General features: G+C 33.7%; 1 protein-coding gene across 2 annotated transcripts in view; it reads right to left on the bottom strand.

The window, feature by feature from the left end:
• Positions 1 to 14,327, bottom strand: part of MYO9A (myosin IXA) — a 196,558-nt gene that overhangs the window by 37,048 nt on the left and 145,183 nt on the right. For both annotated transcript variants that reach the window (XM_004687622.2, XM_012728607.1), the window contains exons 29-32: positions 9,887 to 10,101; positions 9,129 to 9,245; positions 3,422 to 3,610; positions 2,004 to 2,051 (exon numbers count right to left, since the gene is read on the bottom strand). In XM_004687622.2, coding sequence (XP_004687679.1) covers positions 2,004 to 2,051; positions 3,422 to 3,610; positions 9,129 to 9,245; positions 9,887 to 10,101 — 569 coding nt within the window. The remainder of the gene's footprint in view (positions 1 to 2,003; positions 2,052 to 3,421; positions 3,611 to 9,128; positions 9,246 to 9,886; positions 10,102 to 14,327) is intronic.

Genomic DNA, 14,327 nt, shown 5'->3' with positions numbered 1-14,327 from the left:
CTGTGCTTTAACCCGCTGCGCCACCAGGGAGGGCCTATACTGCCTTAATTTTTAAAAAAGATTTATTTATTTATGCATACAGAACTAGGGTATAGGCCAGAGGTGCAGGGGTAGTTGAGAGGATTCACCAGAGACAGAGTGGGGAGCAGAACAGGCAGACTGACGAAGTACACTGCTGAGGAGAGCAGCGGGTGGGTCAGGAGCGGTCTGCCACATCATGTGGGTCACCTCTGGGGTGGTGAGCGAATGCATGCTGAAGTGGCTTTAGCTTCTTACTGCTGCACTTTGACCCACTGCACCACCAGGAAGAACCCTATACTGCCTTAATTTTTAAGAAGTACAAATAAATGAAACTTCCTTTATTTTGAGTGAATCAAATGTACAGAATGAAATACAATAACAAAGACTTAGAATGCATAGAATGTCTAAACAGTACCTGTTAGTAAGAAGCCTTTCTACCCTTTCCTTTGTATACAATCTTATTTAGTCTTCACAAAACCTGCAGTTATGAAGTTATGGACATTGAGACTTAGTGTTATCTAAGCTTTCTCAATTCAAAATCCTCCTTTGGAGAACACATGTAAGCTCAGCCAAGGACTTAGATATACAATACTACTTTTACAATTTTGTACCTATGTAAAGGAAGAGACTTTCAACAGGCAAATAGCTATAAAACAGATCATGGGAAAGCTATAAGCAATGATCTAAAAGAATTCATAAATTGGCTTACAACTGACAGGGATATGGACTTGTAATTCTTATTTATTACTAAGGTCAAATAATAAACATTCTAAAGTTAGAATTTGACAGGGTTGTGAATCCAGGTTCTACAGGCCCTAAAACTTAACATTTTCTGGGAAAGTTAGAAAGGGAAAATGAGTATGGGAGAAGAAACAGGAATATAGGCAGTAAATTGAGCTGAGGCAGAGAGAACAGGGGTAAAGAGGAGAAATGTAGCTTAGAGAGATAATCAGCCCAAGAGCATGTTAAATCTTGTAGACATGTAAAGAACTCCATACTCTAGTTTAACAACACCGAATTCATAAGAGTTCTAAGTAAAGTAGGAACCTGACCTAACTTTAATTTTTAAATAGATATTGTGGCTACTAAGTAGAGAATTATGAAGGGAAAAAGAGTCTAAGAAGGCAGACCAATTGTGAAACTATGCATTATATTGCACTACTGTATTAAACAGTCAGGTATTAGATAAAATTCAAAGTAGAGAGTCCAGGCTTGTATCAAATTTTCCAGCACCATACTCTTTCTCCCACTATCAACAGCCAATACCTGAGCCAATCATATCTACTTGATCAGTATGCCAGGCTTTTCATTTAATGTTCATCTGGATAGGTTTTTTTCTCCCTGGCCAGATACTTTCCCTGTCTAAACTACTACTGATGTGTCAAGAAGTCTTCTGTAAAATATTCCTTCATTTTCCCTTTCTATGCTTAAAAAATACTTTGCACCATTTCTACTATAATATTTATCACATCTACAGTAATAATATTTAAATAACTGTCCTCCTTAATAGGCTGTAAACTTTTCTACAGTTAACTCATCCTCATAAAAACAGAGGGATGTAATACAATCTTATTATAAATAATAAGATAAGCTCAAACACCTTTGGAAATGATTTTCCACTTAAGTAATTTTAATTGCAAAACCCTAAATAGTTTAACTTTCTTTATAAGGGAGAGAAGAAAATTAATAAAAAGCAATACCATCATAGCTGATTCTTAACAGGGATCAAATTTTTACCCTTTATTAATAAAAACTTGCAGTTTTTTGGCATTTTAGGAATCTACTATTGATAACGAGTCACAGAATTCAAGAAATATTTCTCATCATAAGTTTTTGTAAAGGCATAAATGATTACTCTCAGGTACTTGACAAACCTATTACTTAACTATCTCCACAAAAACTATTGTGTGATGTATTTCATACTGCTGGTTTGAAAGTTAGATTTTTATAACAAACAAAAAACCCAACAGATTATAACTTACTAAATCCATTTCTTTTTTCCTTCTTTTCTTTCTTTCTGTTTTTGCTACCTGATGGGAGAGAAATACAGAAACTGTGATATAACAAAGATTAATTTACTTTCTTATTTCTTTGCAAATACTACATTTTTCTCAATAGAGAAGTAAGCAGCTTTCTTTTATTCCAAAAGAGTAAATATGCAGTGCTAGTAAAATAATATGAATTTTTTTTATGTTTGGTAAAAACACAGAGATCATAAAACAGATAGTTTTTTTAAAATCTCAGTCCTGTCCAGAAGTCATGCCATATTAAGTTATTGTTTTATTTTACTAGTTGTTATTAATTTTAAAGATCACAATTTACATTTTGGTTATAGAAAACTCTTAATGCCAGAGTTAAATATAAAATGTTATTATTTGGGACATGAAAAGGTCTTTTACATATGACATTTCCAAATAACCATAATATAGAAAAATCCAAAGCTAACTTAAAATTTTTAAAAAAGGTAATAAAGCCTAGTAAGAACCTTCATTGTAAAACATAAAGAACTTAATCTAGTTCTAGAACAGAAGAACTTCCAACGATTTATTTACATCTTCAAAATGAGTTCACACTGACAGTAAATTTAAACAAATCTACTTGATCAGTACGTGAAAAATAATCAATAAAAAGTATATATCTGATACTTAGTAATAATTAAATACCTAATTTTTTACATGGGGTGCTGAAAGGAAATACATTAATAATTTTGTGTAATATGGATTTCATAAAATTTATTAGCACTAAAACAAGAATTGAATAAAATATCAGTGATGAAGAATTTAATTAAATTATTTGAATTCCACTTTCTCTGTCCTTAAAGTAATAATATTAACTTTATGGTATACTAAAGTGTGGTAAAGTCTGAAATACAAAGAGCTATGAAAAACAAAACAAAACAACTCTATTAGCACTCTTTCCAGCTTTTGCTGCTAGTGTTTAACAATCTGATTGTTTGAAAACAAATAAATAAAATATCAAATACCTACCACTTAATGTGATTACTATTACTTTATATAGATTTTTGGAAACACACATTTCCTCAAATCTAATTTAGGAGAAATATAATTTGTGGATCCTTACCTAAAGGTAAAGATGATACAAAGAATCACATCTTTAACCATTGTTTTTCAAAAAAGAAATTCACATACTGGCCTCTATAAAAACTGAGGATATAATGTTGATGACACATTATATTTTAACTCAGCAAAAAAGTATTAATTGCAAAAGGTTCAGATAATATGGTCTCATAGTTTGTAAGAAAGAATGGAGTTTGGAAGATCTACAGTCATGCTAAACTGACATGCTTACTATAATGCTTTTCACATATCAGTTGTCCCAAACAGACTCTGCAAATATTCATAATTGAATCCTTTTAGAAGTATAAATATACTATATTTACCTTTGTGGTTATGTAGTCTGAAGGCTTGAATTCATTCATATATTCATCCAAAAACACTTTGAAAGTATTGACCCAAACTCTGACTGGAGATTCGCTCCAATCACGCTGCTCTAGCCTCATGGTTTTTTCAAGAATCTGCTCAAATAATGCATAGAGGTCTTTATAACGTATGCTTTTCCCATCATCCATCTAATAGGCAATAAAAAAGAAATATAAGGTTTTATGAAGAAATATCTTAAGGAAGACTGACTCAATTTATACAGAATTTAGTTTAAGGTTTTAGCTTCTGATATATTTTCCAGTCAGTATGCCTAGGAAGTACTATTTATAATCTCACAGCTACCTGAGTATCTGCAGAATAAAATGTGCTATATTTTAGTAAAATACTTAAGTTTAAAATGTGTAACAATTTGATGGACCAAAAAAGAAGGCAGGAACAGTAGTTGTAGTTCCATCAATTACAACATACTTCAAATTAAAAAAGGTGAAGAGACTTAGTCATGACATTATGACTAAGGAGACAATTATCAGGAAACTATGACCCTCACCAACATATACTCATGAAATGAAGGAGCACCAAAATATATCAGGCAATTATTATCATCTCTGAAAACAGACATTATAGAAAATATATACATACAGTAGGAGACTTCAACATCCCACTCTCACCATGGATTGATCAACAGGACGAAAACATAAAACAAGCACACTAGAGCTTTAGGTAAGGACCTAGACCTTATAAGCTTAATAGATATCTATAGGACATTGCATCCCAGAAAATCTGAGTATGTATTTTTTCTAGTGCACACAGATCATTATCCAAGATTGATCATATATTGGGTCACAAGAAAAACATCGACTGATAGTTTAAAATCAAAATCATACCAACTATCTTCTTTGATCATAAAGGCATCAAACTAGACATAAATCATGAAAAGAAAGCAAGGAACCCACCCATATCATGGAGGCTGAAATCCACACTACTAAAAGACCATTGGATTGATGAGGAGATCAAAGAAGAAATTTAAAAAATACTTTGAGACAAATGACAATAAGGACACAACTTTCCAGACTGTATGGAACACAACAAAAGCAACACTAAGAGGAAAGTATATAGCAATACAAGCTCACATCAAGAAATAAGAAAGAAATCAAAGAAAAACTTAAGTCTCCCAACTCGAGAACTAGAAAGGGAATAAACAACAAAAGAAAATCCCCAAAAGTCAATGTAAGAAAGGAAGTAACAAAAAATCAAAGCAGAAATAAATGAAATAGAAATTAAAAAAACAAAAAAATAAAATAGACAAACCTCTAGCCTGGCACACAAAGAAAAAAAAAACAACACACAAATAAGGATCATAAATAAAAGTGAAAAAATTACAACAGACTCAGTAGAAATCAAAAAATAATCAGAGATTACTTTTAACACTTATTTGCAAACAAGTTCAACAATCTAGAAGAGATGACTGATTCCTAGAACTATACTATCATCCAAAGCTAGGCTAGATAAAGAGGAAATTTAACACTGAAACAGTTCAGTTACAAGCAGTGGAAGTGAAACAGAAATCAAAACACTGCCCCAAAACAAAAGCAAGAGAGCTTCACAAATGAATTCTACCAAATGTACAGAAATGAACTAGTGCCTATCTTGCACAAATTCTTTTAAAAAATTGAGAAAGAAGGAATACTATCAAGTATGTTTTATGAAGCCAACATTACACTAATACCAAAAACCAACAAAGACAACACAGAAAAAGAAAACTACAGACCAATCTCTAGTGAACACTGATGTAAAAATTCTCCAGAAAATCCTAACCAACAGAATCCAACAATGCCACAAAAGGATAATACACCATGACCAAGTGGGATTTATTCCTGTGGCACAAGAATGGTTTGATACTTGAAAATCAATGAATATAATATAACATATCAACAAAAAGAAAGGTAAAAACCATATGAACATATCAATAGATGTTGAGAAAGCATTTGACAAAGTTCAGCATCCATCCATTTATGATGAAGGTCCTCAAAATTCTCAGAGTGGAAGAACATGCCTTAACATAATAAAAGCTATCTCTCACAAACCCATAGCCAGTATTATTCTTGGTGAAAAGCTGAAAGCCTTCCCATTAAGATCAGGAACAAGAAACAGATGTCCACTCTCACTACTGCTAGCCAAGGAACAAGATAAAAGAAAGACATACAAGGAATCTAAATGAAAAAAGAAGAAGTAAAACTATCTCTATCTGTAGTTGATATGATAATATACATAGAAAACCTTAAAAACTCCAAAGAAAAACTAATTAAAATAATAAACCAATTTAGTAATGTAGCAGGATACAAAATCAACACAAAAAAATCAGTAGCCTTCCTATAAGCAAAGAATCAATGTGAAGGAGAAATTAAGAAAACTATCATTACAATTAAAATAAAATACTTGGCAATAAACATAAAAAAGGAGGTGATATAAAGAAAATTATGAAACATTTTTAGAAGAAAGAAAAGATGACACAAAGAAATGGAAAGACATCTCCTGTTCATGGACTGGAAGAATTAACATTATTAAAATGGCCATCCAACCAAAAACAATGTATAGATTCAATGCAATCCCAATAAAATTCTCAATGATTTTCTTTAAAGAAACAGAGCAAATATTTATAAAATTCATATGGAGCCACAAAAAAAAACCTTAAAAAGCCAAGCTCTTCTAACAAAACAGAAAAACAGCAGTATCAGACTCCTAAATTCAACTATAATACAAAGGCATAATAATGAAAACAGTATGGAACAAAACCAGGCACACAGACCAATGGAATCAAATAGAAAAAACAAATAAAACCACATATATATGGAGAACTAATCTTTTGATAAAGGAACAAAGAATATGCAACAGAACATGGACAGTTTGCTCAATAAATGGCACTGGAAAACTGGACCATCACATGCAAAAGAATGAAACTGAACTACCACCTAACACCATGCACAAACCCAATTCAAAATGGATAAAAGAAATGGACAGAGGACATGAAACCATAAAATACAAGAAAATATAGGCAAAGCATGACATACATGTCAGTATATCTTTAAAGACTTTTTCTCCAAAGCAAAGTAGTAAAGGGAAAGATAAAACAGCTGAGGTTACATCAAACTAAAAAGCTTCTGTACAGCAAAAGTGACATTAATGAAAACAAAGAGACACCCTACTGATTGGGAGAAAAAAAATCTATGCATACCATACAACTGATAAGGGACTCATCACAAAGATCTACAAAGCGCTCACAGGATTGAACAAAAATGAAGTAAACAACCCACTCAAAAAATGGGCAGAAGAGCTAAAAGGACATTTCTTCAATGAGGAAATGCTAATAGCCAAGAGGCATATGAAAAAAATGTTTAACATCACTTATTATCAAGAAAATGCAAATCAAAGCTACAATGAGATGCCATCTTACACCAGTGAGAATGGCTCATTAAAAAACTAGTAACAGGCCCTCCCTGGTGGCGCAGCGGGTTAAAGCACTGCACTGAGAAGCTAAAGCCACTTCTGCATGAGTTCGATCCCCGCCTACCCCGGAGGTGACCACATGGCGCGGCAGACCTCTCCTGACCCGCCCGCTGCTCCCCTAAGCAGTGTACTTCGTCGATCTGCCTGTTCTGCTCCCCACTCTGTCTTTGGTGAAGCCTCTCACCGCCCCTGAGCCTCTGGCCTGTACCCTACTTCTGTATGTACAAATAAATAAATCTTTAAAAAAAAACAAACAAACAACTAGTAACAAAAAATGTTGGTTAAGATGTTGAGAAAAGAGCTCTCCTACACTGCTGGTAGGAATGCAAACTGGTCCAACCACTATGGAAAGCTGTGTGGAGGTTCCTCAAACTACTAACAATAATTCCACTCCTAGAAATCTACCTAAAGGACACAAAAACATTAATTCAAAAGGACACCTGCACCACTATGGTTATTGCAGCACTATTTACAATAGCAAGATATAGAAACAACCCAAATGACTAAAAATAGATGACTAGATCAAGAAGATGTGGTATGTATGTACACACACACACACACACACACACACACACACACACACACACACACACTGGAATGAATATTACTCAGCAATCAAAAATGATGTACTCATGCCATTCGCAGGATCCTGGATGGAACTAGAAGGGGTTATGCTCAGTGAAATAAGTCAGAAGCAAAAAGTATCAAATGGTTTCACTTACAGGAGGAATATAGGGGAACTAAATAAAGTGATCATGAAAAAAACAATCATTTAATAAATAAAGAAAAAATTAACAGACAACTATAAATCAGAGATATTGTGCAGGGGAGAGGCTGGAGAGGGAGCAAAAAGGGGAGGGAAGAGCACAAAGAACTATGGTGATTGTACATGGGTAGATTGGTGGTTGGAATTACACTTGAGAGAAGAAAGCATACATTGTACAAACAGGAAGGATAACAAAATATATGTAAAATAAAAGTATAACAATTTGAGCAGGTGCAGGGCAATTCTCTTTTCTTTTTTTAAACTGTATATAACTATAAAGATTATTTGGATGATTGGATTCCTCTTAACTATCTATCCCACGAATGAATACAGTTTAGACAGAGCCACTCTAAAGCTGAAGGAGTAAACTCTTGAATATATTCCTAGTGATAACACTAGCTAATTTTCTTTGTTTTACTTTTCTAAAGTAAAGTGCTATATACCTAGAATACCATATTATTTCCCAAAATAAAATCTCACGGAATTCCTGTTAATTTGTTTAAACTAGCTGCTGAAATCTGAGAAGAGATTTTTTTTTTCTTATGTGACAAAAGTGCCATCAAAATTTAGCATTTATTTCTCTTTTACATTTTCAGAATTACAAGTTGAACTTTTTTGACCCAGGGCTTGAAATGTTAAGCTCTGTTTCATAACACTGGCTCTTCCTGTGATTCAAAGTGTAATGGAGGATCCGACAACTGTCATTCCCAAACTGGAAATGCAGCTGTGAAGCAGAGAAAGAGACGAGGTGATAAGTTGTTGGGCAGTCTGGGAAAATGTGGTCAATGTTGTCCCTACCAAAACCTAGACATTTGCCAGAGGGTGATACTTCTTAATTATGGTCTTGAAACTCATGTTCTCACACTGTATTATTCCTGTTTTTAAAAGGTAAAACACCTTAGACTGAGAAAGGAAAAGAGAATAACCAATAAGCTTTTCTGATTTTTCTTTTCAAAATGAATTATAGATTGAAAAAATCAATTATATATATAATCATTTTGTGGAATAAATATGACAATTCATAGGTACTAATAAAGACTACATATCAAAACATTAATTTATATACCAGTACCAAAAATAAGCTTTCTAAATTATGATGAATATCGCTGAAACAAAATGTATAATGCAAGATTAGAAACTAAAGCTAAAAGGATCATGAAAAATAAAAATAGTAAAGAGACCCTAGGTAAAACAGAATCATACCCACAATATCTGAATTCAGTGTCTTAAGAAGATGAAAATATATCCAGGGGACACAAAGAAATTCAAGGAAGCTATTGATGAGAGGTATGCTTTTCCTTATCCATCTCTAAAATAAAGGGGAAAAAAGGGAGAAATCCCTAGTTGAACATAACCTTTATATTACCTTCTAAAGCACTGCAAATTGCCTTTCATGTGCTGGCCAAGTAAGTATCTCTTAACAAGGTCCAACTTACCGCCAATGCAGATGAATAAAAGTTGAAGATATTTTGCCGAAATTCTTTCAGGGCCTTTTTAAATACAACATCCACTAATGTATCATTCTTGCTATCTTCATTATCTAAGTCATTCATCTGGGGACCACAGAGAGAAAGAGTTTTTGTATATAATCAACTAATTGAAAAGAGGTGAATGTAACAGTGGATGTACATTGTCTGTTCAACAAGATTGTCCTAAAAGTGCAAGCCATTAATATTATGGGATCCAGGTACTCAGAAGGGACTTCTGAGGTCCCTTACAACACTGGTAGCTTTGCTACCAGAAAAACAACTTCATGTCTACAATGACAATTTTCACTATCACATGAATATTACAGGACAGTCACAATAAAAGTAGAAGTCAACAATAATCTTAAAACCTTAAATCCTGTCTACTCAGTCTAAGGCATATTCTTTTTTTTTTTTTCCCTTTTAAAGATTTATTTATTTATGGATACAGAACTGGGATACAGGCCAGCAGTACAGAGGTGATGAGAGGATTTACCAAAGACAGAGTGGGGGGCAGAACAAGCAGATCGATTAAGTACACCACGGAAGGGAGCAGTGGGCAAGACAGGAGCGATCTGTAAGGCGTATTCCATGACAGGCATCATTCTGGTAAAGAACAGATTATCTAATTTACTGAAGCAAATATAACTATGATCTCTGGAGGGCATTTTCCTGATATAATGCAAGTGCTTCATAGTCACGGACATAACTCAGAAAGCAAAGTGTACCTTTTTCAGAAGAAATTCATCCATGCTCTTTAAGTCACTGGCACTTGCTATGATCTGAACAGAGTCATTTTGCCAATGTGTAGACTCCAATGCCACACTGCTGATCTTGACATTTCGTTTGCGCTTTGACTTTGGAGAAGGTTCTTTGTTCTCTTTGAATTCCTTCCGGCAAGTGCCAGGCAATTCTGGGCTCAAAGGAGGTTCTGGAGGTAATTCTAAAATTCAGTGTAAAAAAAAAAATCTGTTAAATTATTGAAATTTCCACATCCTTCTTTTTGAGCTCCTTTTATAAGTCTTTAACAGAAACAAGCACAAATATCTGCAAATCAAAGTAACATTAACATCTGACACCAGGCAAGATAGGTAATAAATCCAGATTACATATTTATCTAGAAACTATATTTAATAATTCTATCTTTTCAGTGGGAAATGGTATCATGTCTCCTAAGAACCTGAGTTCTGACACTGAAAACCAAGACAGAAGATTTCATACAACTGAAGCCTAAATCTCAAAGAAAACCAAGGAAAGTACACAATTACACTATCATATTAAATACTGACCTATTAACCATTAACCTAGTCATAACTTTACTCCAGCAATTTACAGTCTAACAAACCATTGAAGTTTGAGTACTATTATTACTAGGGTCTAAAGTCAGTCATATCACCTGCTGTAGCCTGGCAACCCTTTAAGGAGCAAGGTAAATCAACTGGTTCACTTCTGGTTAGATTTCTTTAGCTTTTAAGATTTCCTTATACATCTCCCAAGTAATTATTTGGACTTCTCAGAGAATTTCTGGAATTAATTGGTTTTGTATATATGTAATATTGGAAGGCACAACAAATTTCCCTCCTAATTTCAGCTTAAGACATTCTCTAGGTAAAAAAAGTGGAAAAAAAATTTCTGCTATCCTAAAATACAAGAACTGACGGCCAAGTATTTTCTATCATGCAAAATTATTTATTTAAGTAAAGATGCAATAAATGTCTTCTGGCACAAGCAGTAGTGGAGTATGACACCAACAGACTTACTCCTCAAATAACATTAAAAGGAGTTCTTCCAACTATATACCAGAGTGGGGAATGGAATCAAAAATGGCAGGGGAGGGTAAGTACATGGGGCTATGGTGATGGTGAATAGGTGAACTGGTGGTGGAAGCCCACAGGATTACAACTGAGATGGAAAAGGGCACAAAATGATGTAAAAATAAACTAATAAAAAAAAGGAGTTCTTCTAAAGAAAAGATAAACTGAAGCACAAACTCCTTAGCAAAATCGCAACAGCAATACAGCACATTGGCCAGAACAATCAGTCAATAACAAAATATTAAGGGGGAAGAAGAAAAGGCCAACCAACAGAGTTCAATGTTAGAGAGCAAATACCAGCTCATAAACCTAAAGTATATGAATGATTTCAAGTAAACTCCCATGGTAACCACTAACCAAAAATCCAGAATAGACACCTTCAGAAAAAGTGGAGAAACCCTAAGGAACGCCATCCAGAAAGAGTAGAGAGAAACCAAGAGAAAAAGAAACAGCAGAAAAATAAAACAATCAAAAATCAAACCCAAAATAACTGCATTAAATTCTGAATTAGAATTAATGTAAACAGTTCACATTAATAATTGCTATAAATGTAAATGTCTGAATTCACAATAAAAAGACAGTAAAAAGACACCTAATGATATAGGTGAAAGAATTCCAACCATCAATACTTTGTTAGTAAGAGACCCATTTAAAACTGGAAGACCAAAAGAAAATAAAAATAATAGGTTGGAATAAGGTCATACATACTAATAAAGAATAAATCAGGAACTGCCACTTTCATATTAGGAAAGCTAGAGTTTTAACTAAAAAATATAAATCCAAGGATATTATATAATGGTCAAAAGGCCAATTCACCAAGAAGATGTAACTCTTAATTATGTTACATATAGGAACATTTAATTAAATACACCAATTATTAATAGACCTAAAACAACATATCAACAAAATCATAACCATTGTTGGAGACATCAACCTCACACTGACAGAAAGGGATAGTTCATCCAGAGAGAAAATTAACAAAGACATGAAGCCCTTAAATGAAGAATTGGATCAGATGAATTTACTGGTCATTTGTAGTTTTCCAGCCTAAAAGCAATGAATACATTTTCTTCTCCATTGCGCATGGAGCATTTTCAAGAATAGATAATATAGTAGGACATAAAACAAGTCTCAGAAAATATATGAAAATAGATATATATGAAGCGTCTTTACAGACCACAGTGTTACAAAGTTAGAAATTAACCATAAAAGGTCACCTAGAACAAAACAAAATATATGGAGTGTGGGTCTGCTAATCCTAAATGGCCTGTTTGCCCACCATTTTTGTTAACCTGCAGTTCTGCATTTCTATACAAGATCAGAACTGTCCAATCAATCAATCATAGAAGCCTAACCTTACAAGGTACCTTTCAAAAAATGTCTTGCTGATAAGATTGGAACCATGGGCAGAGGTCTGGGGTATGGTTTGCTTACAACATTTGGTGATCAAGCAGATAAGAAGTATTTGATCAGCAGACTAATGTCCCCATGAAGCCCTAGATGACATAAACACATTTTCAGTTTGACCCATTTTTTTCTCCTTGCCTTTCTACCCCATGTAACTGATGCTATATAATTATTCTATCAATAAAAAGGCCAGGAGCTTGCTCATTCAGCAGTATCCTGCACTGAGTAGCCTGTTCCATGTTTATCCTGTTTATCCAGTGTGGTCTTGTCAACACAACAAAGAAGACTAAATAAAATGTCCTCCAGAATTATTGGGTCAATGAAGAAATCAAATAAGAGATTAAAAAAAAAAAAAGTATAGAGGTTAATGAAAATGGAGAGAAAAACTACCAGATCCTATGGGATGCTTAAAAGCAGTACTATACAGGAAGTTTATAGCAATATAGGCCCACATAAAAAAATTAGGTTTAACAATCTAATTTTGCAATTGAAGGAACCAGAAAAGCAACAAAAACAGCAAAACCCAGTAGAAGGTGAGAAATAAATGAAACAAAATGAAAAGAGTTCAAAAGATGAGCAAAACTAAGTTAATTCTCTGAAAAATAAAAGTGACAAGCCATTAGCTACACTTAAGAGAGAAAACCCAAAATCAATAGCATTAGAAATTAAAAAGGTAAAATAAAAAATGACTACAGAAATACAAAGTGTCATAGGAACTTATTATAAAACTTTCTATGCTGACAAATCAGACAAACAGAATTGAGCAAATTACTAGATTCATATAACTTCCTAAGACTGAATCAGGATGAAATAACTTAAACAGTCTAATCGTAACTGCTGAAATTGAAAGTAAAAAGTCTCCCTAGTAGTACATGTAAGGGGAGAAATGAAACATACACAAATGAGGAACAATGTAAGAAAATAAAAGTTTTTTTAGTAATATAATACTTATTTTTACATCATTTTGTGCCTTTTTCCATCTCAGTTGTAATCCCTGTGGGCTTCCCATCACCAAATCCCCCGTGTGCACTTCCCTTCCCCCACCATTTTTGATCCCATTCCCCATTCCACCCCCGTAAAATGTCTCTGATACATAGTTGTTCATTATTATTATTACTTTCTCCCCTGGTCTTTCATACTCCTGCTATGAGTGAAACCATCCAGTGTTTTTCCTTTTCTTTCTGGCTTATTTCATTAAGCATGATCTTTTCCAGCTCCATCCATGTTGCTGCAAAAGGCATGTGTTTATTTTTTTTTGGTTGCTGAGTAATATTCCACTGTGTATATGTACCATGTCTTTGTAATCCAGTTATCTACTTTTGGGCATTTGGGTTGTTTCCATGCCCTTCCAATTATATATAAAGCAGCAATAAACATGGGGGTGCAGGTGTCTTTTTGAATCATTATTTTTGTGTCTTTTGGGTAGATACCTAGAAGTGGAACTGCTGGGTCATATGGAAGCTCCATTTTTTTTATAAAAGTTTTTTTTTTTTAAGTCTCCCTAAGAACCAAAGTGCAGAACCAGCTGACTTCTCTGTGAATTCTATAAAACCTAAATAAAAACTATCTACTATTTTTCCTACTCAAATTCTTCAAAAAAATCAGATGGGGAGAACACCCCACCATCATCTATGAGACCAACATTACCCTGACCTCAAAATCAAACAACGATAGTATAAAGAAAGAATTATAGACCAGTATCTCTAATGAACATAGAAACAAGAAATCTCAACAAAATCCTAAGAAACCAAATAAAGCAACATATCAAGAGAATCATCCATCACACTCAAGTAGGCTCCACCCCAGGGATACAGCTTGTTTCAAATATGCAAATCAATAAATGTCATCTAGCTGACTGGATTAGAAAGATGTGGTACATATATACAATGGAATATTACTCAGCAACCAAAAAAGAGAAACACATGTCTTTTGCAGCAACTTGGATGGA

The sequence above is a fragment of the Condylura cristata genome, unplaced genomic scaffold, assembly GCF_000260355.1.
Source record: "Condylura cristata isolate star-nosed mole 26May11 unplaced genomic scaffold, ConCri1.0 scaffold00023, whole genome shotgun sequence".
In the NCBI taxonomy this organism is placed as follows: Eukaryota; Metazoa; Chordata; class Mammalia; order Eulipotyphla; family Talpidae; genus Condylura; species Condylura cristata.
The sequence above is the reverse complement of the archived record's forward strand: the minus strand, read 5'-3'. Positions and strand labels throughout refer to the sequence as shown.